The sequence below is a fragment of the Adelges cooleyi genome, unplaced genomic scaffold, assembly GCF_023614345.1.
Source record: "Adelges cooleyi isolate 19-005CV unplaced genomic scaffold, UGA_ACOO_1.1 ACOO_flye_CR_arks_rails_tigmint_CR_PRNA_1, whole genome shotgun sequence".
Taxonomy (NCBI): Eukaryota; Metazoa; Arthropoda; class Insecta; order Hemiptera; family Adelgidae; genus Adelges; species Adelges cooleyi.
Genome location: NW_026095751.1, coordinates 7,432,044 through 7,457,069, shown reverse-complemented (window position 1 = coordinate 7,457,069; position 25,026 = coordinate 7,432,044). Strand labels below are relative to the sequence as shown.

General features: G+C 28.9%; 3 protein-coding genes across 7 annotated transcripts; 1 reads left to right on the top strand and 2 right to left on the bottom strand.

Annotated features, from left to right (window-relative positions):
* Positions 1 to 88: 88 nt before the first annotated feature.
* On the bottom strand, positions 89 to 4,051 carry LOC126836129 (ADP-ribosylation factor 6). 2 transcript variants are annotated; one of them, XM_050569262.1, is made up of 6 exons: positions 3,918 to 4,051; positions 3,446 to 3,574; positions 2,314 to 2,408; positions 1,491 to 1,594; positions 847 to 1,045; positions 89 to 683 (listed from the first exon to the last, which is right to left on the bottom strand). In XM_050569262.1, the coding sequence occupies exons 3-6, from the start codon at positions 2,393 to 2,395 to the stop codon at positions 541 to 543; spliced, it is 528 nt and encodes a 175-aa protein (XP_050425219.1). In that variant the 5' UTR covers positions 2,396 to 2,408; positions 3,446 to 3,574; positions 3,918 to 4,051; the 3' UTR covers positions 89 to 540. The 2 variants fall into 2 exon arrangements, with proteins under 2 accessions (XP_050425219.1, XP_050425208.1); XM_050569251.1 differs by lacking the exon at positions 3,918 to 4,051 and having other exon boundaries at positions 3,446 to 3,908.
* On the top strand, positions 3,490 to 9,189 carry LOC126836125 (trans-1,2-dihydrobenzene-1,2-diol dehydrogenase-like). 2 transcript variants are annotated; one of them, XM_050569235.1, is made up of 7 exons: positions 3,490 to 3,668; positions 7,283 to 7,426; positions 7,549 to 7,679; positions 7,744 to 7,904; positions 7,978 to 8,221; positions 8,291 to 8,441; positions 8,963 to 9,189. In XM_050569235.1, the coding sequence occupies exons 2-7, from the start codon at positions 7,285 to 7,287 to the stop codon at positions 9,079 to 9,081; spliced, it is 948 nt and encodes a 315-aa protein (XP_050425192.1). In that variant the 5' UTR covers positions 3,490 to 3,668; positions 7,283 to 7,284; the 3' UTR covers positions 9,082 to 9,189. The 2 variants fall into 2 exon arrangements, with proteins under 2 accessions (XP_050425192.1, XP_050425182.1); XM_050569225.1 differs by lacking the exon at positions 3,490 to 3,668 and having other exon boundaries at positions 7,065 to 7,426.
* A 574-nt stretch (positions 9,190 to 9,763) lies between these two features.
* LOC126836105 (cohesin subunit SA-1) lies at positions 9,764 to 20,828 on the bottom strand. 3 transcript variants are annotated; one of them, XM_050569163.1, is made up of 23 exons: positions 20,752 to 20,828; positions 19,268 to 19,453; positions 18,280 to 18,551; positions 17,992 to 18,197; positions 16,926 to 17,099; positions 16,659 to 16,863; positions 16,352 to 16,577; positions 16,135 to 16,288; positions 15,874 to 16,022; positions 15,371 to 15,590; positions 15,037 to 15,255; positions 14,772 to 14,954; positions 14,488 to 14,703; positions 13,950 to 14,111; positions 13,677 to 13,871; positions 13,461 to 13,620; positions 13,245 to 13,378; positions 12,985 to 13,161; positions 12,694 to 12,908; positions 11,934 to 12,097; positions 11,832 to 11,868; positions 10,072 to 10,128; positions 9,764 to 9,999 (listed from the first exon to the last, which is right to left on the bottom strand). In XM_050569163.1, exons 2-23 carry the CDS (start codon positions 19,438 to 19,440, stop codon positions 9,846 to 9,848), a joined length of 3,852 nt encoding a protein of 1,283 aa, XP_050425120.1. In that variant the 5' UTR covers positions 19,441 to 19,453; positions 20,752 to 20,828; the 3' UTR covers positions 9,764 to 9,845. The 3 variants fall into 3 exon arrangements, with proteins under 3 accessions (XP_050425120.1, XP_050425111.1, XP_050425123.1); XM_050569154.1 differs by lacking the exon at positions 20,752 to 20,828 and adding an exon at positions 20,432 to 20,604 and having other exon boundaries at positions 9,765 to 9,999; XM_050569166.1 differs by lacking the exons at positions 9,764 to 9,999; positions 10,072 to 10,128; positions 20,752 to 20,828 and adding exons at positions 11,390 to 11,655; positions 20,432 to 20,602.
* Between the last annotated feature and the right edge of the window lie 4,198 nt (positions 20,829 to 25,026).

Genomic DNA, 25,026 nt, shown 5'->3' with positions numbered 1-25,026 from the left:
ATTCTTTCACACAATATGAAACATTTATTTTAAATTTCATTAAATAGAATCCCAATGATTTTAAACTGCGTGTAAATATGTATAAAATATTACAAATATTAGTACTAACAAATATGGGTTTTGATAAAAAAAAATGTATATTGAATAGCAATAATCATAATTATCATTACACATTATACTGAGATAGATGTAGTATTGCTTGTTGAATTATTTATATGAATACATAGAAATTAGTTTTTATGTATGTGGGATGAGCGTATTGCAAAAATATTTTAAATAAAAGTTTTTTGTTCAATACAAATTAAATATAGTTACAATATTAAAAGCTGAGAAAAAAATCATTAGGCCAGTCGTTTCATACGGTAGTTTCTAAATAAATAAAAAAATTATATTTCATATTAACAATTGATGTTCAATATTTTTGTTTAACAAGTCATATACAAAATATTGTACACATGGAATTTGTTTTTCATATTAACTTTTATCATATATAATTTGCATAATAATGACATATATTAAGTATTGTACGATACTTTGGTGTCACTGTTTAAAATTTGATGTGAGCCATGCAAGACCTTCGTGCAAGCCATCACCCGTAGTAGCACAAGATGGCTGAACATACCAGTTTCTATCTCGTATTCTCGTCAGTCCAAGCTTTTCTTGAATTTCATGTGGCTTCATCGCTGTACAAAATCTGAATTTAGTTATCTGAATAACCCTGATTTTTTTTTTTAAAAAAAAGCCGCAACATGAACCCAATATTTATGAGTAAATACCACATATTTGTTGGTCCTGCTGGTTTTTTTTTGTCAACTCGGTTTTTAAATCAAGTTTTTATATACATACCATTTGTTAAGTCTTGTTTATTGGCAAAAATTAAAATAATAGCATCCCTCATTTCTCTATCGTTTATTATTCTATGTAGTTCTTGCTTAGCTTCATCGATACGGTCACGATCGGCACAGTCCACAACAAAAATTAAACCTTGAGTACCTGTGTAGTAGTGTCGCCACAACGGCCTAATTTTATCTTGGCCCCCGACATCCTTAAAAAAAAAAAAATCTATAAATGAATATATTTAGAAATACAGATAGTGAACAGGTATAAGGTACTACTCTTGAGAAACTAGTTTTAAAATTCTTATTTTCCGTAAGGTTTTACTTTTTTGCTGAACTTTTTAAATTGTAGTCATAAGTGACAATTTTTTTTTTCAAAACGAAGTATTAATTAATATATTTAGTTGTCCAACTAAAAAAAAATAGATTAATTGAAAAATGTACATTCTAATACTTGGACGCTGATCAATAATACATCCAATAAATTATATATCAAAGCTCCAAAAAAAAATCATCCGTTTAAATGGAAAACAACTCTTCATTCCTTCATTTGTAAAAGGAAATGTGTTATTTTTCGTTGGCATTTTGAAAAAGCTAATTTTTTCAAAGCAGTGCATGTATGATGTGAAATTCTTAGAAATATTAAATACTCACCCAAACATTTATTTTAACATTTTTATAGATGACTGTTTCGACATTGAAACCGACAGTAGGTATGGTTGTCACAGATTGACCCAATTTGAGTTTATACAAAATAGCTTCATGTACAATAGGAAAATGTTAAAAGTTTTTTAATTATTACTATTTCACCCTTAAGTATTTAGTGTTTTAAATGTTGTAGGTAATTAGCAATTCAAATTTAAACATTATATGTATATGTAAGTCTCACATCAAAAATTTATCTAATATGTGTTCTATTATGTCAATCATGCTCAAATTTAGCACTTTATTTGTATACCATAGCAAATTTTTGGTAACTTAAAAAAAACCTAAAATAAAAGCCACTATTAAATAAAAGCTATCTAAACCATAAAAATGAATCAAAATTATTTTGACCTTATGTTAAACTATCTAAGCCAAGGCACACAAATATAACTTTAAATAACAAATTACTAGAATACACTTAAACATCTAAAAATCCCAATTAGAATACTTGTGAAATAAAATGTACTATAAACACTTGCATCATTCTACAATTTTACACAGTTCAGCAATTGCCTATTGTCATAGGAGACCATGAGACTTATCAGATGATATCTACTCACTTTAATTTATTTTAAAACACAAATATATTTATACTAATTTAAAAAACAGTATTTTTTAAATCTACTTGATTTTAGAAATCACCCCTCGCTACTAAAATTGTATTACTAATAATAATGTTAACTTAACGTAACTAAGTTATTATGTTATAAATTATAATATAGTAAAACCATATTGCATGTGTGTTATATAATTATAGGTAAGCAAAGGATACTTGTTTTACCAGCTGCATCTAAACCAAGCATAAGTATTCTCATCTCTTTGTTACCAAAAATCTTGGAAAGCAGCTTCCCCATGATGAAAGACTACCTAAAAATTAAAATAATATTACAGTGAATAATTTACTGTAACAAGACAGATTATATTTTAATACCAACTAAGTGTTGATTTTATAATTTAAGATCTATGCTATATTATATTTCTGATAACTCCATAAAACATCTTAATAGGCAAGTGTCTTTACTTCTTTTCTCCATAAAAAAAAAATAAAATAATAGGCTAAAATAATTGTCTTCACCATAATTCTTCATAGTTTGTACTTAATTTAATCCATACTTTATAACAAGTAACAACAGTATAAATTCAGACTTAAATATCTCCACTAGGAGATTACTTCAGTCAGTAAATATTTACAAATCCATCTGTTATGAATACCCTTAGAGAATTAGTATAATTAGTACAGAAAAATTATCAATTATTTTTATTAGTAAACCCTAAAATAAAATACTATTGATTTGTTTCTAAGAAAAGAAGTTCAAATAAAAAGTGATACCATTCTTTAAGATAGTTTTAGCCACCTATTGAAAAATACATAATAATATGGAAAAATGTATATAACTATTATAATAAGCCAACTATGAATAGAAGAATGTATGTATCTAATGGATTGACTGATAAATGATAATAGCTTATGTTTACGTAAGTTTATTGTACAATTAAGTACATTTAAAATACACATTTTAATCGTTTCCTTTTTTCTACAAACAAAATAAAAGCCAAAAAAATATACTAGACAAGCTTGGTAAAATATATTTAATTCTAGATATTACAAGATATCTCTGGGTGGCAACACAAACACATTAAATTAATATTATAATTTTAAAAAAAAATCTAAAGCGGTGAATTGCAAAAGAAGAACAAGGTGATAATAATTATTATAAGTAGTGAAACCATAGTCTTATTCGGAATTTAATTCGGGCTGTTTAATTATAGTAATTGCATATTACTGTAATCAACATTAAGAATTCGACCTATATTCATTTTGATATCAACCGCAATTATGTATGTCGTGGACAACGTTTTACTTATTATCGTTATAATAATAATTATTGTTGTCTTGTACTAACCTTCGAACATTTACAACGCCAAACGATAGTGATGTCTGGTAGTGTCCCGTCAGGCGACAATCTGAGCGAGCCCGACGACGCTGGTCTGATGTTTTTTGGACATACTCCGAATTTTGTATTTTCACTCGGCTGCCGTTTTAAAAGAAAACAATATTACCTATTATATTATGTTGTGCGATTTACGTGGTCGCGCGACAAACACCGAACGTCACGGGACCGGCCCGTAAGTAGACTAAATAACAAATACAATACAACTACAAGTAAGGTATTGTGTGTGTGTGTGTGTATTGGATTTTTTTTTTTTTCAAAACCAAAAGACGTTTTGCGTACGCGACAGTAGGTACACTACTCAACGTCGACGACGTTACGATGTAAACGTAGTATTTTATGATGAAGGTGTCGCCGCCGGACGTCCAGAAAAACGATAATAATTTTTCTCGGCTCCCAGGATAAAAAACTAAAAAAAACTTACGAATCTTTGTAAGTACCAGCACAGCTATGACAACGACCGAGTACTGACTCGTTGACGGCGGCGGGTGGGCGGTGAGAAGTGTACAGCGATAACGAAACGGAACTGTGATGGCTCGTCGGTGGGCAGCGATGATGATACGGACGGCGGCGCGGTGTAGCGAGTGCGCGCGTTAAACTGCACAACAGTCAACACAGTTTAACCGACATCACAGTGCGCGGGAAATATTAACAAACCGGCGCGCCGCATACCTAATAATATACATCACAATCTAACATACCGATATAATATGCATAACATTATACATCACACGCACTCATCGAATTACCAATTAAACTCATCACAACCATGATTCGGTCTGTAACCCCAGACATATAGGTACCATGGGTCTATGATTTGTATAAGTAATGCCAAATACTATGAATGATCATTTATATTTCATAATGCCCATTCTGTAATATGCAGGGTAATAGGTACGCATTTAGAATTTTCCAGACCGGTACGACCAAATTATGCTTCACTTATCCCCTCCTATGTTTTCCCAATTTGTTTTATAATTCTTCGTACTTTATTGTTTTATTAACGATTTATTTTTTGCTCTATAAATCTATTCCTGACAAGTGTTAGTGTTAATCCCCTCCTTATTATCTAACCTTCACAGTTTTTTTCAGAACACTTGTCGATTTGCTAGAAAAGCAAACACATAACAACACTTGGACTATTAATGTAAAAATATTTCCATGACATTTGCCATTTAATATAATGAATATTAACCTTCATTAGCTTCGATACGAAAATGTTTTTACATAATGATGTGTTTTTTTTAACATAAACAATTTTCCCAAAAGTCCTTTGGGAAATTCCTATTAAGGAAAACCCCAAAAAATGGGAAAATCACACTCGTGTCGTATTTAATATCCAAGTTGCAATATGTGAAAGAATCCAGTCAACAAGATAACGGGTGTCTAGAAAACCTTTTCATTACTCTGTACCCATATTTATTACGATGTACGGATAACTGTCAACAAATAATTATTAGGATAGACAATACCCTTTATCTAAAAATACAACTTTAAGCTTATTATTGCTTTTATAATACTTTTGTCTATATTTAATATTTCTAACATCTACGCATTTGCATCGAATCGTCTATTTGATAGTTTATTTTTCACTTTCAGTTATCATAATTCTTGAAGATCGCTGAGACTTCTCCGATCCCAATATGCTCCACCCAATAATCCCCGACTGCTATGTACTGTTTTTTCTCTTATTTTGTGTCTTGATTCACGATTTCACTGAACCTAATAGTATACGTGGCAAAGTCTGTATAGATAAGAAATCGTATATGAAATATTCAACTGGCCAAAAATAAAGTTTATAACTTAAGGAGATATATCCCTTCCCGTGGCATTAAAATATATGAAATATGGTACATCAAAAAGTATTGTGAACTAAGATTATTCCTAAAATATAAACCGCTCATCCAACAATGTACTCATTATGTAATTATTGTTACTTATTAATTATTATCTATGTTCTATTACCGTAGACTAAATAGAACATAATATTTGTTTAAACTGTATCTAGAACTGCATAGTAAGGAATGGGTTGTTTATTTAATTTATGTATTTCAAACAGAGATGGGTTAATCAACAAACGCGCTTCTAGCAAAATGAACACTATAAATTAAATTAAATACAATTTTTCTTAGAAAAGCGGGACTTGCTATTTTTTTATACTTACAATAAAGGTGTTTGATAAGTATTTACTGTCAATTACAAACAATTGCTTATTAGCTATTGCCATATTGTAACCCTTAAGTCTAAAAGAATGTTTGTTTCGACGGCGCGGGAATCTATGATTTCCAAATTTATTAATAAAAAACCCGTACTAATCTAATCAAGTAATATTCATGTGCGTCACATAATGCATTAAGAACTACACTCCATAGAGCGCCATTAAGTTTAAGAAAATTCCAACTTTCAGATTTTTCCCTTAAGTTACACTATAAGACTATAAGACCTATCTTTGTGCCAATTTCACGGAAGTGTTTTATAATTTTGATGACGAGTCAGCTGTCAGTAACAAAAATGAAAACTTTGAAATTATTCCCTTTTAAAAAGGCTTACTATTAAAGGCTCAATGTTTTACAGTATCCTAAGCTAATTGAGCTAAATCTATGTTTCAAATTTTAAAAGCTTACCTTAAAAGGAAACAGAGATATGTGGGTTAAAAAAACTGGGTGAATTGGTTCGTGTAAAGATACACTGTCATTTCTGGAACTTGCGCTGCCGTGCGTTCAGATTGTGGATTACTCAAAATTTATAAGAACATTAAATAATTCGATCTCTATTAATTTTTTGTATGCCAACGCCTGCGTCAAAATTTAAAAAATGATTATTGTTGATATATTTGTTATTCTTATAGGTAACCATAAATCGGGCCTTTACGTCTCTAGTATAATTGGAACTTGTATCGGCCCTGGCTTAGTAATCTCTAATGTCAATTCTCATTTCTCCATTAGTAAATACTACTGACTGATGAGTGATGACACACTGTCCATTTCAAATATTTACTTCTTGTTTTAAATCTAAAATCTACATATTGATGATGTTTGTTAGTTATCAAAAACAATATTCGCTGACTAATATAATGTTATCTGACATTTCTCAGGCATTTGCGTATATTCTCAAGAAACTGAGGTACTGTTCATGTAGATACCTAATTGCTTTTATAAATAAAACAACATGTATACAATTTTCATTCGAAATTGTGTACTACTTCAGATAGACATCACCAAAGATTATAAATTTTAAATGTATTTACTTTTGTCAGTAAATAATACTATTTTCTAAAAAAGTTTTCGATATTTTAAAATTTAATAAATAAGAAGGGCAATTTAATAGTTATTATACCTAAATCGTTTGACGTCCTGTGAGCTCATAAATATCTGGTTACTGTTACAAAAAGTTTAGATTGAAAAAGTGTTTTTATAAGTTTATATCAGTACAAAGGTCATTTTAGATAATTAATACAAATTACATAATAATATTCTCTGTAAAAAAATAATGTATGCTGATAATGTTTATCTTAACAGCTATATAGTTATATGTGTGCTGTATTTTACTTATATAAAGGATAGAAAAAAGTTAAATTGCTGCACTGTAATTTAACATTTGTAAACTTAACTTTTTGTTACTTCAATACAATTTTTTAGATTGTTACATTTACACGATACAATTGACTTTATTTTTACAATATTTAACAGTATATTATAGTATCGTAATTATATAAAAAACAAATTTAAAAAATGACCATTAAGTGGGGAATATTAGGTACTAGTAATATTTCCCACGATTTTGTTACAGCAATGGTAACGCTACCTCCCACAGAACACTACGCTATTGCAGTAGCATCAAAAGATTCATTGCGATCACAAGAATTTGCTAAACAATTTGGAATTCCAAAGGCGTACGATTCATATTTAGCCGTTGCGAAGGATACTGAAGTTGGTAAGGCGTTAAGAAGTAACGACACTATAAATACATATATATATTTATGTATATATCACCTTAGCATATCTATTTTTGTACATTTAACTATATAGCAAGTTACAAAAAAAATTTGTTATTAGATATAGTTTATATTGGTACATTGAACGAATATCATTATTCACTATGTAAATTGATGCTGGAAAATGGAAAAAATGTATTATGCGAAGAACCGTTTTGTCAAAATGTAAAACAAGTCAAAGAGCTTATAGAGGTAATTCATTTATTTTAATAACAGTAGATTAATATGTTTTCTCCCATTCATTGATTTGTATTAGTTGGCCAAGAACAAGCGTTTGTTTCTCATGGAGTCTATGTGGATGTTTTTTACACCTGCATTTGTAACTTTAAAAAACGAAATTGCCAAAGGTACTATTGGAATACCTTTACAAATTATATCTTCTTTTGGAACGCCAATGCCTGAGTTCTTAATACAACAGTAAAGGACTTTTATAATTAAATGAGTATTTTGTTATTTTTCAAAATATCATTTTAAATGACAAATTTGTTAGACGGAACAGTGGAGGATCTATAATCGAACTGGGTGTGTTTTCGATATACTTGAGTCAGATGTTATTTGGTCCGGACAAACCGCAAATCTATGGTGCTTGTGGACAAACGACCGATAAAGGGTACGATAAGGACGCTAGTGTAGTACTCAAATACAGTGCTGGCCGTATATCTTCCTTTACTAGTCATTTTAAAGTAAAGTTACCCAATGAAGCAGTTATATATGGTACAAAAGGAAATATTAAAGTGAGAATAGTAGTAATAGTTGTTACATAAATATTATGATGAAATTAAATTAACAATAATATTGTATAGCTTTATAATCCATTTTGGGCTGCATCCAAAATTACCATTAATGGTGTTGATACCGATATTGATCAGCCACAAACTAAATGGCCTACTAAGTACAGAAATAGCGTACAGTTTATTTATGAAATTAATGAAGTCGGAAAATGTCTTATAAACAGTAATTATTACAATTGTATTATATTGCCATATTAAAATTACCATAAAATATGTTATGTCATACAAAATAAGTAGCATAGGAATTAAAATTTTTAATTTTCTCTCCAGTCAAAACATTTTTTTAATCATATAATATGTTAGTTAAAATTTTTGATTGACTTAAATTTAGAACTTCCTAAAAGCTATAGTTTTATAGTGTTTAAAAAAACGAATTATAAATAATGTGTTTATCTATTGATTGAAACCATTAACACAATATTGCAATTGTTCGATTTGAACTTGTTACAGATATAAATTGTCTGTTTTAATTGAATGATAATTTTGATAAATTGATCACCAACCAAAATATTTGGATATTGAGTTAATGGTCGCAACTAATAGTTAAATCCGGAATTTACACTTAGTGTTCTTCGTAACATTATTTTTAGATTTGATAAATATACATTTTTAAAATTAGGTATTTTTATTACTTTTAATATGATTTCTGAACAAGGGGATAATCTTTTAATTTTTTTGTTTAAGGTCAAAATCAATCGAGTGTAATTCCATGGTCTTTAAGTATAGAAAATGCAGTTTTATTAGACAATATAAGAAAAACTTTAGGTGTAACAATTAATGAAAATGAAGAGGTTGTTATTTAAAAATATTGCAAACTATATTACAAAAATCATTTTTTAAAACTACTTTTGCGATGGAATTAAACAAAAAAATAATCGATCTTTTAAATAAAATGTTTTTATCTATGGCAACCTAACAGTTTATTTAAATTACAAATTTGTATACAAATAAATATTGTTTAATATTATTTTCCAAAAAAAAAAAGTTATTAAATGGATAATATCATTAGTTTTAGAGAAGATTATATTTATAAAGTAGCCGATATTTTCTATACCCACTCGTCGAATTGGAAGATGGCCAAACATATGATTAAACAGACACTAAAATCAATCAACTTGCAATCTAGCTTGAAGAACCGATTGCATTCTGTAACAAATTCTTCGGATATAACATTAGCAGGTTTTAACTACCTAGTGACTACTCAAGTATATCAAGACGACAATACAGAATGTTTAGCCAGCGCTTTTAACGTATATGCAGATGAAACTACGGGACACCTTTCACTACTATACCTATCGAAAGTACTACTTCTCATCACACCGAATATGTCTAAATCGATGATAAGAAATATAGCAAACCATATGACGCCTATAAAAAAGGATGTAGTGGGATTAGTAAACTTTATAGATACTTTGCAAAAGTATAACATACAATTTCAATTTTAAACATCTATATTTTATAATAAGAAAATTATTTTAAAAGTGTTAATGGGTTATTACTTATAATTTAAAAAAAATCCATTCTCTTTTAAATGTATTGAATTATTTAATTTATTGAATGATTACATTTATTCATCATCGTCATCATCATCATCTTCTTGAATGTAGCGGTACGGTATAGAACGATTAATACATTGACGTGTTGGTCGGGATCCACCAGCTGAAGTAGTGTCAGAAATATTATCGGACTGTCCTTCCAATCTATCTTGAAATCGTATTGACCTATAATGAAATTTTGATAAATTTCATTAATTATCATCTCTTCAGTACTAAATTAATGAAAAATAGGTTTACTTGTTTATTTTGGATCGTCTTCTCTTGATAGGTGTTTCAATTTGGGCAGTTGGAGTTCTGTAATAATTATTCATATTTTTTTTGTTAAAGAATGTAACATTTTAATTTCATAATTGCCATGACAAACCTAAGCAATTAAAAAAAACGTTCCGGTATTTCATTTAATACTTATTTTTTATTAAGGTATAACTAAATAAATAGTACATAAATGTTTGTAATGAAACTATTATTTGAGAATTAAGGGCAAATAAGTAGTTAAATAGTTTGAATGACTAATCAAACTATTTAAATAAATAGTTTTGTAAATATATATTGCTATTTTCTAAGTTCCAATATTTAATAATTAAATAATGAAACCAAAAGTTTGAACTTAATTGCAATTTACAACCTTAGATGAACTACTATATCTATATTGGTTGTTTTAATTACCAAATAGTATTATTTATTATATTGTTGACTTTAATTTAAAATCCAATTAAATGATACAAATAAAATTTGGTTCATTAATCACAATCCACAAATATTTATAAAAATTATCAATTTATTTTTTTGCATATGTGAACAATATTATTATTAATCAGTAATTGATGGTTATATACACAAAACTCATAATATTTTTTCAAATTGATTAAATAGATCTCATAAATGTTTTTGTTTATAAATTCTATAATCACTTATTATTTTAGATTCTGCTATGCCATTAGGCATTAACTACAATTCAGTGCCAGTAACTACATAATTTAATCTAAAACTGGATTTTTCATTTTATCTTTATGCAAACTAGCCATCATTGTTATTTAAGAAGATAATTGAAGTAATAGTAATAATGATATTATAGAATAAGCAGTGAACACTTGATACACCTACTCCAAATAGTAGTATATCAGTGTATACATTTTGAATTTCATAAAATTTGAATTATCCCTATTCAACTTTTTTTATGAACTCCTCTATAACCTATTATATTTTTAATATATTTATTTCAATTCATACCTAATTATTTTAATTTTTAAATATTCACACTTCCCTAATATTGAGCATTAAATAAATTCCAATATAATAACATTCTAATATATAATAATAAATAAGGCAATACGTTGTTTGTTGGTATTATTTTTTATAAAATACATAAAAAAATACCTTGTTTTCAATAATGTAGTGTGTGTTAGTTTTATAATCACTAACAGGAATTATATTTCATTATTTACCAATTTTTGCATTCAACAGTTAATACCAAGTAATAATTAAACTGGTACTTAAAATGTAACCAGTTTTTAAATACATGCATAAATAATAAGTAATAGATCATTTTATTAATTTTAGAAGTTGAAAAAAAACCATATGGTCACACATGCAGCTGTACATTGATCCATTCAATTATTTCGTTTTTATTATTACAAAATAATTGTTTAAAAAATAAATTATATATATATGAAATAAATCATCTAAATTGCTACTTAATAAAAAAAAAAAAACCGTTCCAGCTATAAAATACAGTATTATTTTGATATAAAAGATAGGAACACACAAAAAACAATATAAAAAAAATTCTTGCGATGGTATTGGTGATAAAGTGTCTAGTAACTGAAAAAAAAAAAAAAAAAAATACACAACTATTGATAAAAATAAAAATATCAAAAATTAAGCATAAAATCAAACTTACTATACAACTGAATAATAAAAATATAAATAAATTTATTAAAATAATGTAAAAGTTCCAAGCAATAATTCACTAAATTCATTTTAGTTTAACAATTTACCTGAAGTCCTGATCAGATCCGTCATCGTCATCATCGTCTACAAGATAATTAAAAAATGTTTGGTCAAATAAATTCCAAGTAACTAAAAACAATTATACTCACAAGATTCTTTTTTATTTCTGCGTGTGTACGCTCTTCGGGAGGTTACTGGTCCAGGTTCGGCATCCCCGTGCATCAAGCTATTTCTGTAGATGACCCAAGGTTGCCAGTCTTCACTGCGGCTAGAAGGTACTGCTGACGTTATGTGTTTATCCAAAAAGTTGAGGCTGCAGACCCAAAAGAAAGTTATGTCAAAACGGAAAATATCCAATGTTTGGAAAAAATGGATTTATGGACTACATATTTTTTCACTGAACAATCTTCACTTGAACTTGTTCATATTTCTTACTCATAATATACATTTTCATGTAGAAAATGTTTTTAATATTTTTTGTCATTTGAATTAATTGTTACATTATTTTATGTAAAGGTTCTTTATAGTGGTTTTTAAAAACTTATAAGCACCTAAATAAACCTAATTGCTTTATAATAACATAAAATTGAAAACAATATTCACTGATTTAAGATTGACAATAAACCATTAAATATTTTGCATAAAAATAAAGATATTTTTATTGAAGATAAAAATTCAATAATTTCTTTATTATTTATAATATTTTGTCATATTCTGCAGACATGTTGTGAATATTATCAATCGAATTAAATATATTTTGCAAGTATAAAGGCGTACTTGTTTATTAACTATATAGCTTTTTTTTTATTAAAAAAAAAAAAGAGGAACGATAAACAAAATATGTGTTTGAAGTAAGAACGTTCTTAACATTTAAAACAACAACTCATAAGCTGTTTTCTTAGTACTTACACAATACGTTTGTCTTGCTTCAATAGTTTGTTTGTAAACTCTGCCAGTATTTCCAAAAACGCAACATGTGCGGGTGGTACAGAAGGATCATCTTGAGCAATTCCTTCATCAGTGCCTACTGCAAATACTACACCTTCGCGGTGTAAAGCAGCCATTGCTTCACGATTTTTCAATGCGTCCAAGCCAAAAGAAAGAGCGAATCTTTTGGCCAACTCCTTATATATAAATATATAGAAGAAAAAAAAAGTGTCAACAAAATTATACGTAATTTTGATAAATATCTTTTATTACTTTTAAGCTGCTAAATTCATCAGACGTTCGGGATATGCGGAATGTGCCGCTATTAATTTGTAGTTCTCTAAACGATGTGATTAAACTGACCACCATAGTTCTAGCACAAATCACTTTGTTGATCTCTCGCGCTTTACCGATAGTTGTCTTTATTATATCTCCATACTCGTTGTAAGACTAAAAAATTGTTTTTATGAATATTAACCTACAACTTATATACTACTGTAATACTAGTAATAAAATTATTGTTGATTGTATACTTTAACATAATGTTTGAAAATATCAGCAGCACACGTTACGGGAATCATTCCATATACAATGAGCTTACAATAAGAAGCCAAAAAGTTTCTTCTTTTATGCAGTTCTTCAATTTTTGAATGTTCATCTTGAGCTCCTGTCGATTGAATGTTATTAATTTTAAGATTTCAATTATAGTAATTATTAAATCATAAATAGAATTAAGTTATTTTTATTACCTTCTTGTTCGTAAACAAATACATTTTTTTGAATAAAATTGTTTAGTAAATCTTGAAGTTCTTTGTCAGAATCATAAACTAAACTTCCTAACACAGGGTTGTGTTTAACACCAAGCTGATTACAGAACACCACTAACAAGTCACAGATTGATATATATGCCTAATACAAAAAAATAAATTACAAAATTGTAAAAAAAAACATTAAAAAATAAATACTTCTTCTTTAAATTGGGGATTAATGGAATGAGCTAAGATTCCACGTAAAACATCCATGAATTCGTGTAGTTTGTTTTTTACTTGTGACACTTGTTCTTCAATATTTTCATTGCGTCCATTTTCCAAAACATTTTCTATGTTGTGCAACTCCCACATAGTAGCAAACATGCAAGCCGAAATACTATATTTTATTGCCTTCACGGGGAAAAAAGCATATAAAAATTAAAAATTATTTAAAGCAATAGAAATTTGAGTAGAATTTAAAAAAATTACTTCTTCTGGCAACGGTTTGGTTCCTTCATGAGCCATTTTCAAATCTTGAAATATTATGTCCCATAAATTCCATGGTCCCAAGTTATGGCAAGAATAGAAAATTGAGAGTTTTTTCATGCTATTTACTACATTGTAAATTTCATCATCGTCGGGCTTTTCATTCTAAAATAATATAGAAATATATATTAGTGAAGTTCTTTATAAGACTTTTGATCAAAAGTTGAAATAATTCACTCTTTTTACTTCAAAATCAAGAAAAACACCTAATAAATTGACATATTTTTCAACTTTAAAATGACATGCTACATATTTACGAAAACAATGATTTTGTAGAACATAAATTTGGATTCAGCAAAACAAATCTTATTTAAACATATATATTTTGGGTTAACCTAAAATGCTAAAAAAACAACTCTGATATTTGTTGTAATTTTTTGACAGATTACAAGGGAGCACAGCCACATTCAAAATATTTATTTTTAACTAATTAGTACACTAAAAAGTTATGAACTGTATACATAAATAATAAAATAGTTACTCCTTCGATGAGGTTATTCCAATCGTCCATTGCCTCTCTATGTTTATTTGTAATAGTATCCATTAGAGTGCTTTTTTGTACACTACACCTAGTAGCAAGAGTAGAATTGTTTTTGGAACACAGTATTTCTAGAGTTTTAGCGCAAGTTTCAAGAACTTCGTCATTCTGGTGTTTGTCAGTTACTAAATGAATTTTTTTAAGCAATAAATCCAAGTTCTGTAAAAATTGAAATCAATAAAAGTAAAGCAGAAGTTTAGCCATTACAAAATAAATAAATGATTTACAGATTCTTGTCTCGATGTAGTATATATATCTAGATCAAAATATTGAGGTATAGATAACAAATTAATCAGTTTGTCAGCATCCGCTCTATACTTGTCAATAAGAGGAGGTAGTACTTTGATGAAATGCTCAGTTAGACGCTGTTTATCATCTTGCACCGTTTTTACTTCTTTTACAGACATCATCTAATTAATATAAATTAAAATAATTTTAACATGAAAGCAATTTCAGCAATATTAAATAGAAATTTCTAATAAAGATATTTACTTTTCTATTTGGCCCTCGTCCCACGGGTGCTTCTCCAGTCGCTGCTTGTTTAATACAGCATACCATCAATTCAATCAAGCTTGTTTCTTGTCTATCGTCCATTCGTTCTTCACTTAAACCGGGTTCTTCCAATAACAAATCACTCATACATTCCCAATCCTTCATCATTTCATTAGAATCGATAAGCGAATCAACTAGATAGGCTCCATGTTCATGCAACTAAACATATTTTTTTAATACAACAGGTATTATTATTTTAATAATACAACCTTATGTGTTATTACAATCCAGTATGTATTCAATGTGACAACCACATCAAATAACTACGACATACCTCAGATTCAATGAAAAATTGAACCAAATCTCTTATTAATGGTGTATTTGGTAACCGTTTCTTTCCTCGTTTTGTTCTCACAGTCTTCATGTCTTCTTCTGGTTTAAATAAGCGTTCGTTTAGAAACTCACCAGCAGCTTGAGCAACAGCTCGATGTGATGAGTAAACGAGTTCATATACATGTTCACAATCCTTGTCAGATAAAATATCGCGATGATGCCTTTAAAAAATAAATTTATTTTGTTTAACTTTTTTGGCATCTTGTAGTTTCTAAAAATCCTAACATTCTATCTACTGTTCAATAGTTTTAAAAACCATGCTTTGTACAGTTTGAGGATTAGACACATAGTTTTAAATAACTGATGATGTTATTTACATTATGATTATTTTTACTTTTTTAAAAATATAATAAAGCAAAGTAAAAAATATCACAGTAATTTGAATATATTTTTCAACATTTTATTTACTCACAAATTTGATGAATAAAACGTTATTTAACTTACTTTAAAATACTTATGACTAATCTGACAGCTTGAACTGCAACATCGTATTCTTTATCCAAAGTCATTGCAACGATTCTGTCCTTAAATTTGCTGGTAAAGAGTTCCAACTTGCTTTTCAAATCTTCAGAAGCATATAAAGGTTGCAAAGCCTACATATATGGTGTACTAGTTAATATTTGGACTATTTATTATTATTTCAAATACGAATTAGTTTTAATGACATCAATGTTAATGATGGCCTAAAATTTAAGATGTCAATACCTGCAAACACTTTAAACGCACTTCCCCCACTTTGTCATGTAGAGTCCATCCTATATATTTCAAATACGAATCATCTAAGAAATTTTGGTGAAATTTTTTCATCCACACTCCAATTTCTGCCATACATATAGCTCTTATTTCAGGCAATGTATCCCTAAACATTTAATTTGTATAATATTTGTTTTTTTTTCAAAAAAAGTTTATCTATGAAGTATACCTATATCTGTGAACAAATACTGATTTAAACATATATGTTAGCATGTTTTTGATTTCATCCATGTTCTCTTCAAGTTCCTGTCTTTTAGCCATTAATGTCTCCAAACGATCACTAGCTCTTTTATCTCTGGTTTTTTGTCGTTCTGCTTCATATTGCCGTTGTGTGTTATCCAGATTAACAGAAACTATAAGAGCAACATCTACTAGAGCAGTCATTAACTTCATAGCTATAAACCAACAACAAAACGATTTAATTGATAGAATTTATTATTGATTACTAATATAATATGTTATTAATAATTGTATACCGGCAAGTGTAGCAGTGTGTCTAAAAGCTCGAACTTGAGAGTCTGATAACCCCGTCAAAAGGGAAATCATATTATCCATTAAATATTGATCATATATAATGGAATATTGACACTGCTTCACTAATTGTGCAACAAAATCACAAAAATTTGACCGAAACTTTTTCCATTGAATACCACTCATAATAAGAGGATATTCTCCACTCTCCTAAAAAAATGATAATATTAATATTAATATTTTAAATAATGAGAGCTGACATGTTTTCTTACTTCATCAAACTCTTCTGTCATTTTCCTAATAATAGCGGCATGCTCCATATTTTCCAACATGGATAAAGTAATTACACCTTTACAACCAGCAGCATTAATGAAAAATTGCATCAATACAAGCAGTGCTTCGTCTTTGTTAATTTTGTACTGCTCAATCCAATCATCAACAACAACCTAAATTTTTTTTTTTAAATTATTGTAAAATACAATAAAATTTAAACAATGAAGTAAAAAAGGAGTGAGGAACAGACAAGACAAAATTTATATTTTCTTCTTGATAATAATAAAAAAAAAAGATAGTTGTTTAAACATTTATATTTTGTTCATCTGTGCGAGCACATTTATTTATGTGAACATTCAAAAATCAATTTGTTATGTTTTAGCTTCAATGTCAAGCTGAGAAGGTAAAAGGCAGATCCGACACGAAAACTTGCCCGTGAGTGCTGCCACCCTCATACGACACCCCGCCCGTGATGCATGGGTTCTTAGGCTGAACAGTTTTCCGCCTGCCATTTATTTCCATCATTATGTTAACCCCTGACGGGAAACGGCCGCTAAAGTCGCGTCGGTCATGGGTCAGTTTTTGTGTCGTCGACTATAGGTATTATATTTTTTTTCTTTCAATATTGTGAATGTTTCAGTTGACCAGTTAAAATTTGTAATAGATTATTCTTAACTTAAAATATTAATAGCATACAAATATTACCATTTGTAGACATACATTTTTTTAAAGAGAAACCTCCAAAAAATTAAGTAATAGTATCTTCAGCTATTTCTGAATACCTGTGACCTATTCACACTACGCTGGCTTTTTACAATCTTTTTGATCTAAAATGATCTCCTAAATAAGCGACTTGTATGAGATGGGGGAAAATAATGCCCAATGTGAAAATTCAAAGTATTGTGAAAATGGGTTCAATAGGTTTTGAATTTTCGCGAGCATAACAACTATTACATTATATTATTATAGATACAGACAACACCATATCTTATTTTTGATGTTCCTAATAGTTTAAAAGAAGCTTAAATTTACATTTATTCAAACTAATTAAAAAAAATAGCATACTTGTAAGGATATACGACCATTTTTAATTGTACCATACAATGTACCATCATTTTCGAATTGCAAATCAACAGGCGGTGCTTGAACTGGTTGTTTCTTTGACCCTGGAGGCCTTCCAGGTGGTCTTCCGGGTCTACGTTTTTCCAACTTTTTCTCAGGAGGTGGCGATGGAGAAAGAGTTACATTTCTTTGAGGAGGATATGTAACACCTTTAATATGATGATTTTAATATAAAATTTGAATGGAAAAAAAAAACAAATATAATACATATTAATGTTAAAATATCCTTACCTCTTGTTCTAGCTCTAGTCATTCGAACATTACCCACCTGATCAACATCGTTACTTGTGGATGGCATTTGATTATCTAAATGTAAATTTGACATTTCATCATGAACGGGCATATGGTTATCTTGCATATCACCATGAACAGATGGTGAAGCTTGATGATGAGCAGATCCGTACGTCATCAAAGACTGTGGTTGTTGTCCTATTTGCATCTGATCATAATTATTATCTGACATACCAGGTTCTTGATAATGATTCATTCCGAAAACTTCAGATCTAAAAAATGTACATTATTATATATACATATAATAATATGAGGATACAGTATCTGGATTGACTTTAAGTTTATATTCTAAATTTAAAACCACAAAACTTTAATCTTCCAAAACGTTAGTATGGAGGTCATATATATGTATATTAGGGTAACTCTTAAAAAGTAGATTTTTAAATTTTAATCTCGACGCCTCCTAAAAAAGTTTGAAACATAATAATTGAGATAAAAAAAAAATTTGAAACATTAAAGTTTAAATGGGATTTAACATAGGTTTCAACACTTGTGTATTAAACTATGCATAACTTTATTCCTACTCCATAGTTTGAGCTGAACCTTTGATTTATTTATATTTTAGAAGTCTACTGAACAGGTACACATTATACAAAGAAAGTACCAAAAAAACACCTTAAATTTTCATATTTTAGCAGCAATTTTGATAGGTGTGAATTTTTGGGTATGGTGTACTTGTTCAGTAGACTCTAAGCTATTAACACATCAAAAATTCAGTTATATAATTATTTAATGAAATTTGTAACAAAAGCTAACAACTACTCTGACTATATTCTGTATAGCACCAACACGTACAAATAGACGACTGTAAAGTAACTTTTCTCTGTAAAGACTACCAAAAAGTACCATTAAAACGATTCCAAGTCAAAAATGCTAAGGAAGTAATATTTTCTGCAAAAAACCGTTAAATTAAACTATATAGTTTTACCTTGGTGTTTGGACATTTTGGTAATTTGCATAAGGGTTGTAATGTTCTTGATATTCTGATCGGCTGGGAGTCATTGGACTTGGATGAATAGAACTACTTGGCGTTCCAGGAACATCGTATTCCATTGGAGGAGGATCATCCATACGAATTCTTTTTCCTATACTTCTATGCATAATTACTTTTTATCTAAAAACAAAAAAATTGAAATTAACTTAACATACATTTTTTTATTGAGTATGCTAAGCTTAAAAAATGATAGCTTAAATAATCATACTGTGTTAAGTTTTTAAGAGCAAAGCTTTTAATTTTGGTACATATAAATGCAACACTTAAACATAAATAATAATTATCATATTTTTAGTGAAAACTAAAAAAAAAACATATTTAATTTAATTTACAAAGTTTGTAGATTAACCCATTTTTACTATTTGGCTTAGGCTTTTAATTAATGTTAATTGGACAACCATCACACCTTTAAAGAAATAAGGATACAACAAAAGCTTACATATCGATGGTTAGAAGGTATATACAACCAACTATATTTAAGATGTTTTAAACACAAACTAAACTACCAAAATCAAAGTGATAAAACAACAAAACTTCTTGTGTTGCACAGAAGTCAAGCCAAAACATTATATAATAATTAATATCAGTTATCAATTTCTTTTTTAACTAAACAAAATTGTATTTTCATTCATTTGTAATTTGACTACTGTCTACTAGTGACTAATTAGTAGCATAAAATTAAAAAACAATAATATTTAAAAGAACTACGTTTTTCAATACATCAGCATTGGTATTTAAATTAATGTCCAAAAGCATAAGTGACAACTGACAACAAGCAATGTTTTTGATAAATATATCTGACATTATTTTTAAAATTTAAGTCCATTTACCAAAAAAAAATAACAAAATAGTTGTTATCCAAAATTAAACATTCATTCATTACATTTAGTTACATTACAAAAGTTACATTTAGTAAACAAAAATAAGTAGAGTAGGTACTTAATAGGATAAATCTCTATAACAAAATAGTAATTCAACAGCTATTTAATAATAAGACTAAATTGAAATTATATTATTTAAATTAAGCATGTCAATAATAGATAAAGAAGTACGACTTCTTCGGGCCTAAATAGGTTTCGTTTAAAAAAATACACTTACTAAACAATTTTCACAAATTAAACTATCCACGTTATCCCTAAAAACATAATAAACGTTTGTTTAAAGTGTGCTAATATTTATTTACTATTAATTGCATTCACAACTTAAACACAATTAAGTTTGCTTAACGAAATACGAATCTATTTAATCATAAATAAACATCAAATTACAATTTACAGATTACAGATACTTATGTGGTTTGTGATCATAACATTTTTGTTTACGGGTAAGCGACAAATGCACTATATAGCAACAACACCAATAAGCTGAGTTTACCACAAACACAGCTATATATTATCAAATATAATAAATGATAATACCAGAATGTCAATGTTATTTGTATTGACTACGATGTAGAGAAGATAAGGTGACGCCACTCAACTTCTGATCAGTAAAAATCTGGGGTCGAATACTTCAGGCATTTTGGTAGTTCAGCTTTGCTGTACAGGCGCCGCCACCATTCGCCCGGAGGGTTACACCGCAAAACGTCGCCCGAAAAATACCGCCTCCCAGTAATGCCAACACTGACACTATGTGTATACATTATACAATTATTAATGGTGCTAGTTGTGCTGCTAGCATGACATATTATTAAGGAGTAAATAGTAATCATCCATCTCATTTGATTATATTAATTTTTAAACATTAATTTTTATATTTAAATGACAATTGTTAATAGCATATACCTGTGCTGTTATAAACATTTTAGGTATTTGACTTATAAATAAAAATTTAATACAGGTAAACCGTACATAACGCCTTGAATTAGAATGCGTCTTGGGGCAGCTTTTTCCACTGTATTCACGGTAACCAAGCCACAGCGTTGAACTCTATCCCTATGACTCCATATCGACCCTAAAAAAGCAAAAGGTCGTAAACGGCTCAGTGTAAGCTGACTGGATTGAATCATTACAGTATTTAAATAATTTTCCAAGCAACATAAAAACGTTTGAGAGAAATACAGCATATCTGAATATGCTACCGGTTGTGCTTCAGAAAATGAAAGTGTTGAACAAATGTTACTTTTCAAAAATCAAAATGAAGATGGATTATGAAAGTGATATCCGAAACAGTAGATTTGAATAAATGTAACAATTGATTTCAAATTCCATGCTTCACAATAATCTATCTACCTATTAAGCATACTTATTTCTATATAGAAAACTGAAGCATAATGTTGACGATATTATAAATAATTTTACTGAATGTCATTACTGTAGACGAATTTTGTTAAAATAAATTATATGCTGTAGTTATTTTTCTGATATTTTTATTTTTACTATTCCAATTGTATAGTTTAAACGTACATTAATGATATTATTATAAGTATATGTACTTTTAAACTTGTATTATGAATTGTGCTGTTCTTAAAGTAAGATAACCTTGTTCTGATGCTATCCTATTAGTTTTTACTAAAAAATATAAATTTATATAAGTATTTATACTTTTTAAAAAACTGTACGATTAACAAATTCTAAATTTATTAAGATAATAGACTTACATTTTAATAATCTGTAATAATTGTTTAAAAATAATGTATAAAAATATTTTTATATATTTGTTATTAAAATAATTTAATAAAACAAGTCTAATGGTGTACGAGTTGATGTTAAATCCTAATACATGTATCAGGATTGATACATACTTATTTTTCGGTGGAAAATTAAAATAATCGGAAAAATATATCTTTTGTTATGTACAGTGGCGTACTTACGAGCCACTAGAGCAAAACCAAAAAAATTGTGAATAAGTAATATATTATAGGTATTAATAGTATAATTGTTACTCTCTGAAGTAATTTAGAACTTGAAGTAAACAAATATAATAAATAATAATTTAATAATTATATTTTAATTATTTAGTGTTAAGGGGAAGGTGGGGGAATTGCGGCCACCTAAGCAAGAATTAAAATATCTTCGGAACTATAAGTCCAGAAATTTGGCTATTTCTTGAAATCGAACTATCGAGTTTTTTTTCAGAAAAAATATTCCGTATACCAAAAACGGTTCTTTATGTCCTTTTAGTAAGGCAATACTAAATATCGCTAACTTTACATCAAACGTGCAATGTGTCATGTGGGTTTTAAATTTCGTATAACACGTGAAACGTGCTTAAAAATTGTATTTTTTCTACGTTTGGGGACAACTCCTAAGTATAACCATAGGGTAGTCTATCAAATTGTCTATAACATGGAGGATATCAAACAGTGTTATACTGTTATATCTCCCGAAACCCCTATAAAAAAATTCAAATTGAGTTATTAGTTATTAAAGACTTAAAAAATATTAGATTATACCCTGTTCGCCGAGAGAGCATGCCGCGACCCGACGAAAATTGGCTGTTCTGCGCATCCCCGCGCCGCACCCAGTGTGACTAGCGTTCCCCCCGGAGTCCGCCCTGTCTTTCAGCCTTAGTCTTGCTACGTAGTCTTCAGTCTACATGCGCAAACCCGGCATGCTCTCTCAACGAATAGGGTACAAATAAAAAAATATCTAGTCTTGGGTCCTAACTAGGATTTGGACTTAACTCGAGTTGCAGATAGAATTACTTATTAATACAACATATGTTTTTCTAAATAGCTGAAGCTTTTTCACATATTATAAAAATAATGAAGACTTTTTATTTAGTTTACTGATAATTTGCTGATACATACAAATGCATTTTACAACATTTTACTGTAAAGTAAAAAATTCATGATGGCTTCAACCTTCCCTTTTCCTTTCTCATATTTTTGTCACTAATTTCAGCTCACAAATTCTCGTTCCCCAATATTTCCAATAATCCTTCTATTGTACTAATTACTGAAAATACTCAATTATTTAAGTACCTACCGTTATTATATGTCTAATAGTTTTGCACTTGTTATTTAAACAATATAAATATTTCTTAACCCTTATAAACCCCCATCTTTTACACTACGATTTGAGTCACGCAAAATAAAAATGTATCCCAGTAATTATATTATGAAGGCTTGATTACCGGAGATGATTATACCTATGATTGCAATTTGTTGTGTACTTGAACTTTCATGTATCTTATCAACTATAGATTATGTAGAAAAAATTAGTTAAATATTATTTCCCCCTTCAGGCTCGCGTGGAAAAATATAAAGGCGTGGGTTAAATCGTTGTTTCACGCAAAATAGTTAATCTAATGAAATACGATATGATATTTTCTATTAATTAATGTATTACAAATGTAGGTAAACATAAATATCATATAAAATAAATACTATGCGTGCATCTACACAAAACGCATATAAGTAATAAAACTGTTATGGTAATATCGTAATAATATAATATAACGCACCATAACTAAAATGTGATAATGTAGGTAAATATGCCACCAGCAATCATATATTAGTATTTAAAATAACCCTTATTATGAGTATAAGAACAGGTGTACAAGTTTTGAATAACACATTTTAAAGTAAATTTCTAAGAAATTTGTAGTTAGAAAACTTCATGTTATACAGTCGTGGACATTGTAGGATCGCTGATGTATGTACCGGCCGTTCGAGTCCAAAGGTGCATGCGGCGGCCGTCGTACTGTTGGCCGTTAGCCGCAGATGGCAATTTGAGTTGTTGGTCATAATGCGGCGTAGACTGGACCTTTTGAGCGTGTGGATAAGGCGGTGCTGGAATCTGCTTGGGCAGTTCGCTGGACGTCACCGACAACTCAGCCAAGCTCCAACGGTGAGTGGACGTGGACATGCATTGATGGAACGCAGCGAACAGTGTTAACCAAAAACACAACGTCGACCAAAGTCGACAACCCACGTTGGACTTCAGTAAATTTGCCACCATAATGGTGCTATACTTCCGTTCAATTCTTCATTCTACTAGTGAAAAAAATAAAGTACGTTAATCGTTATACATAGTCATCGCAGTTCGTACTCCTATTGATTTTTACACTGGCATACGATTTTTTAAGAGAGCAAGAATTGAAATATTATTTTTAACACTATTACATTTTAACTTTAATAAATAATAATGCCACTTTTTTAATGCAATTTTAACCCATAAGTAGTTATGCTGATGCGAAGCTAAGAAGGTATTCCGTATTGATTAGTTTTAACTGAACTGATTTTAACAAGCATCAACAGATAGGTATATGCTTATGGCTCATGGCTTATGGAATACGGCAATTGTTATGATAACGAAATGGACCCAACTAAATACATGGTTAATATAGTATAAAAACTTGAGCAACTTATGGTTATATATAATACAATTTGGTCTATCTATGTACGTTTATTGTTTAATTTATAATACTGGACAGCATAGTATAAAATTGAAAAACATGAAAACCTCTATCCGTCCATACATTATGTCTATCAATAATACAGTGGCGTTTTTGCAGGATGACCAGAGTAAGATATCGCCCCCAAGAGACCTAATTTTTATAAATATATTATAAAAAACCTATTTGTTAAATAGAAAACTATTCTTGCTACCATAGACATTTTTGAAGAAATATCACAAAAAAAACATGATTGTAATATTAGGTAAATATAATAATAATATTTTATAATAAAAGTATAGAAACTTAAATTTTATTAATTTTTTTTTCACATAACGAAAACGTTTTTTGAA

Bases quoted from the DNA above. Each gene is read 5' to 3' on its own strand.
- LOC126836129 (XM_050569262.1), bottom strand. From the start codon at position 2,395: ATGGGGAAGCTGCTTTCCAAGATTTTTGGTAACAAAGAGATGAGAATA. The intron at 1,595-2,313 runs GTATCCTTTGCT...TTGTACATGAAG, and splicing joins AGATGCAGCTGGTAAAACAA to CTATTTTGTATAAACTCAAA. The intron at 684-846 runs GTATGTATATAA...GATTTTGTACAG, and splicing joins TAAACAAGACTTAACAAATG to CGATGAAGCCACATGAAATT.
- LOC126836125 (XM_050569225.1), top strand. From the start codon at position 7,225: ATGACCATTAAGTGGGGAATATTAGGTACTAGTAATATTTCCCACGAT. The intron at 7,427-7,548 runs GTAAGGCGTTAA...ATTTGTTATTAG, and splicing joins TGCGAAGGATACTGAAGTTG to ATATAGTTTATATTGGTACA. The intron at 7,680-7,743 runs GTAATTCATTTA...GATTTGTATTAG, and splicing joins AAGTCAAAGAGCTTATAGAG to TTGGCCAAGAACAAGCGTTT.
- LOC126836105 (XM_050569163.1), bottom strand. From the start codon at position 19,440: ATGCATAGAAGTATAGGAAAAAGAATTCGTATGGATGATCCTCCTCCA. The intron at 14,955-15,036 runs GTAAATATCTTT...TATATTAATTAG, and splicing joins GACGAGGGCCAAATAGAAAA to ATGATGTCTGTAAAAGAAGT. The intron at 13,872-13,949 runs GTAATTTTTTTA...TTCCCCGTGAAG, and splicing joins CCAAACCGTTGCCAGAAGAA to GCAATAAAATATAGTATTTC.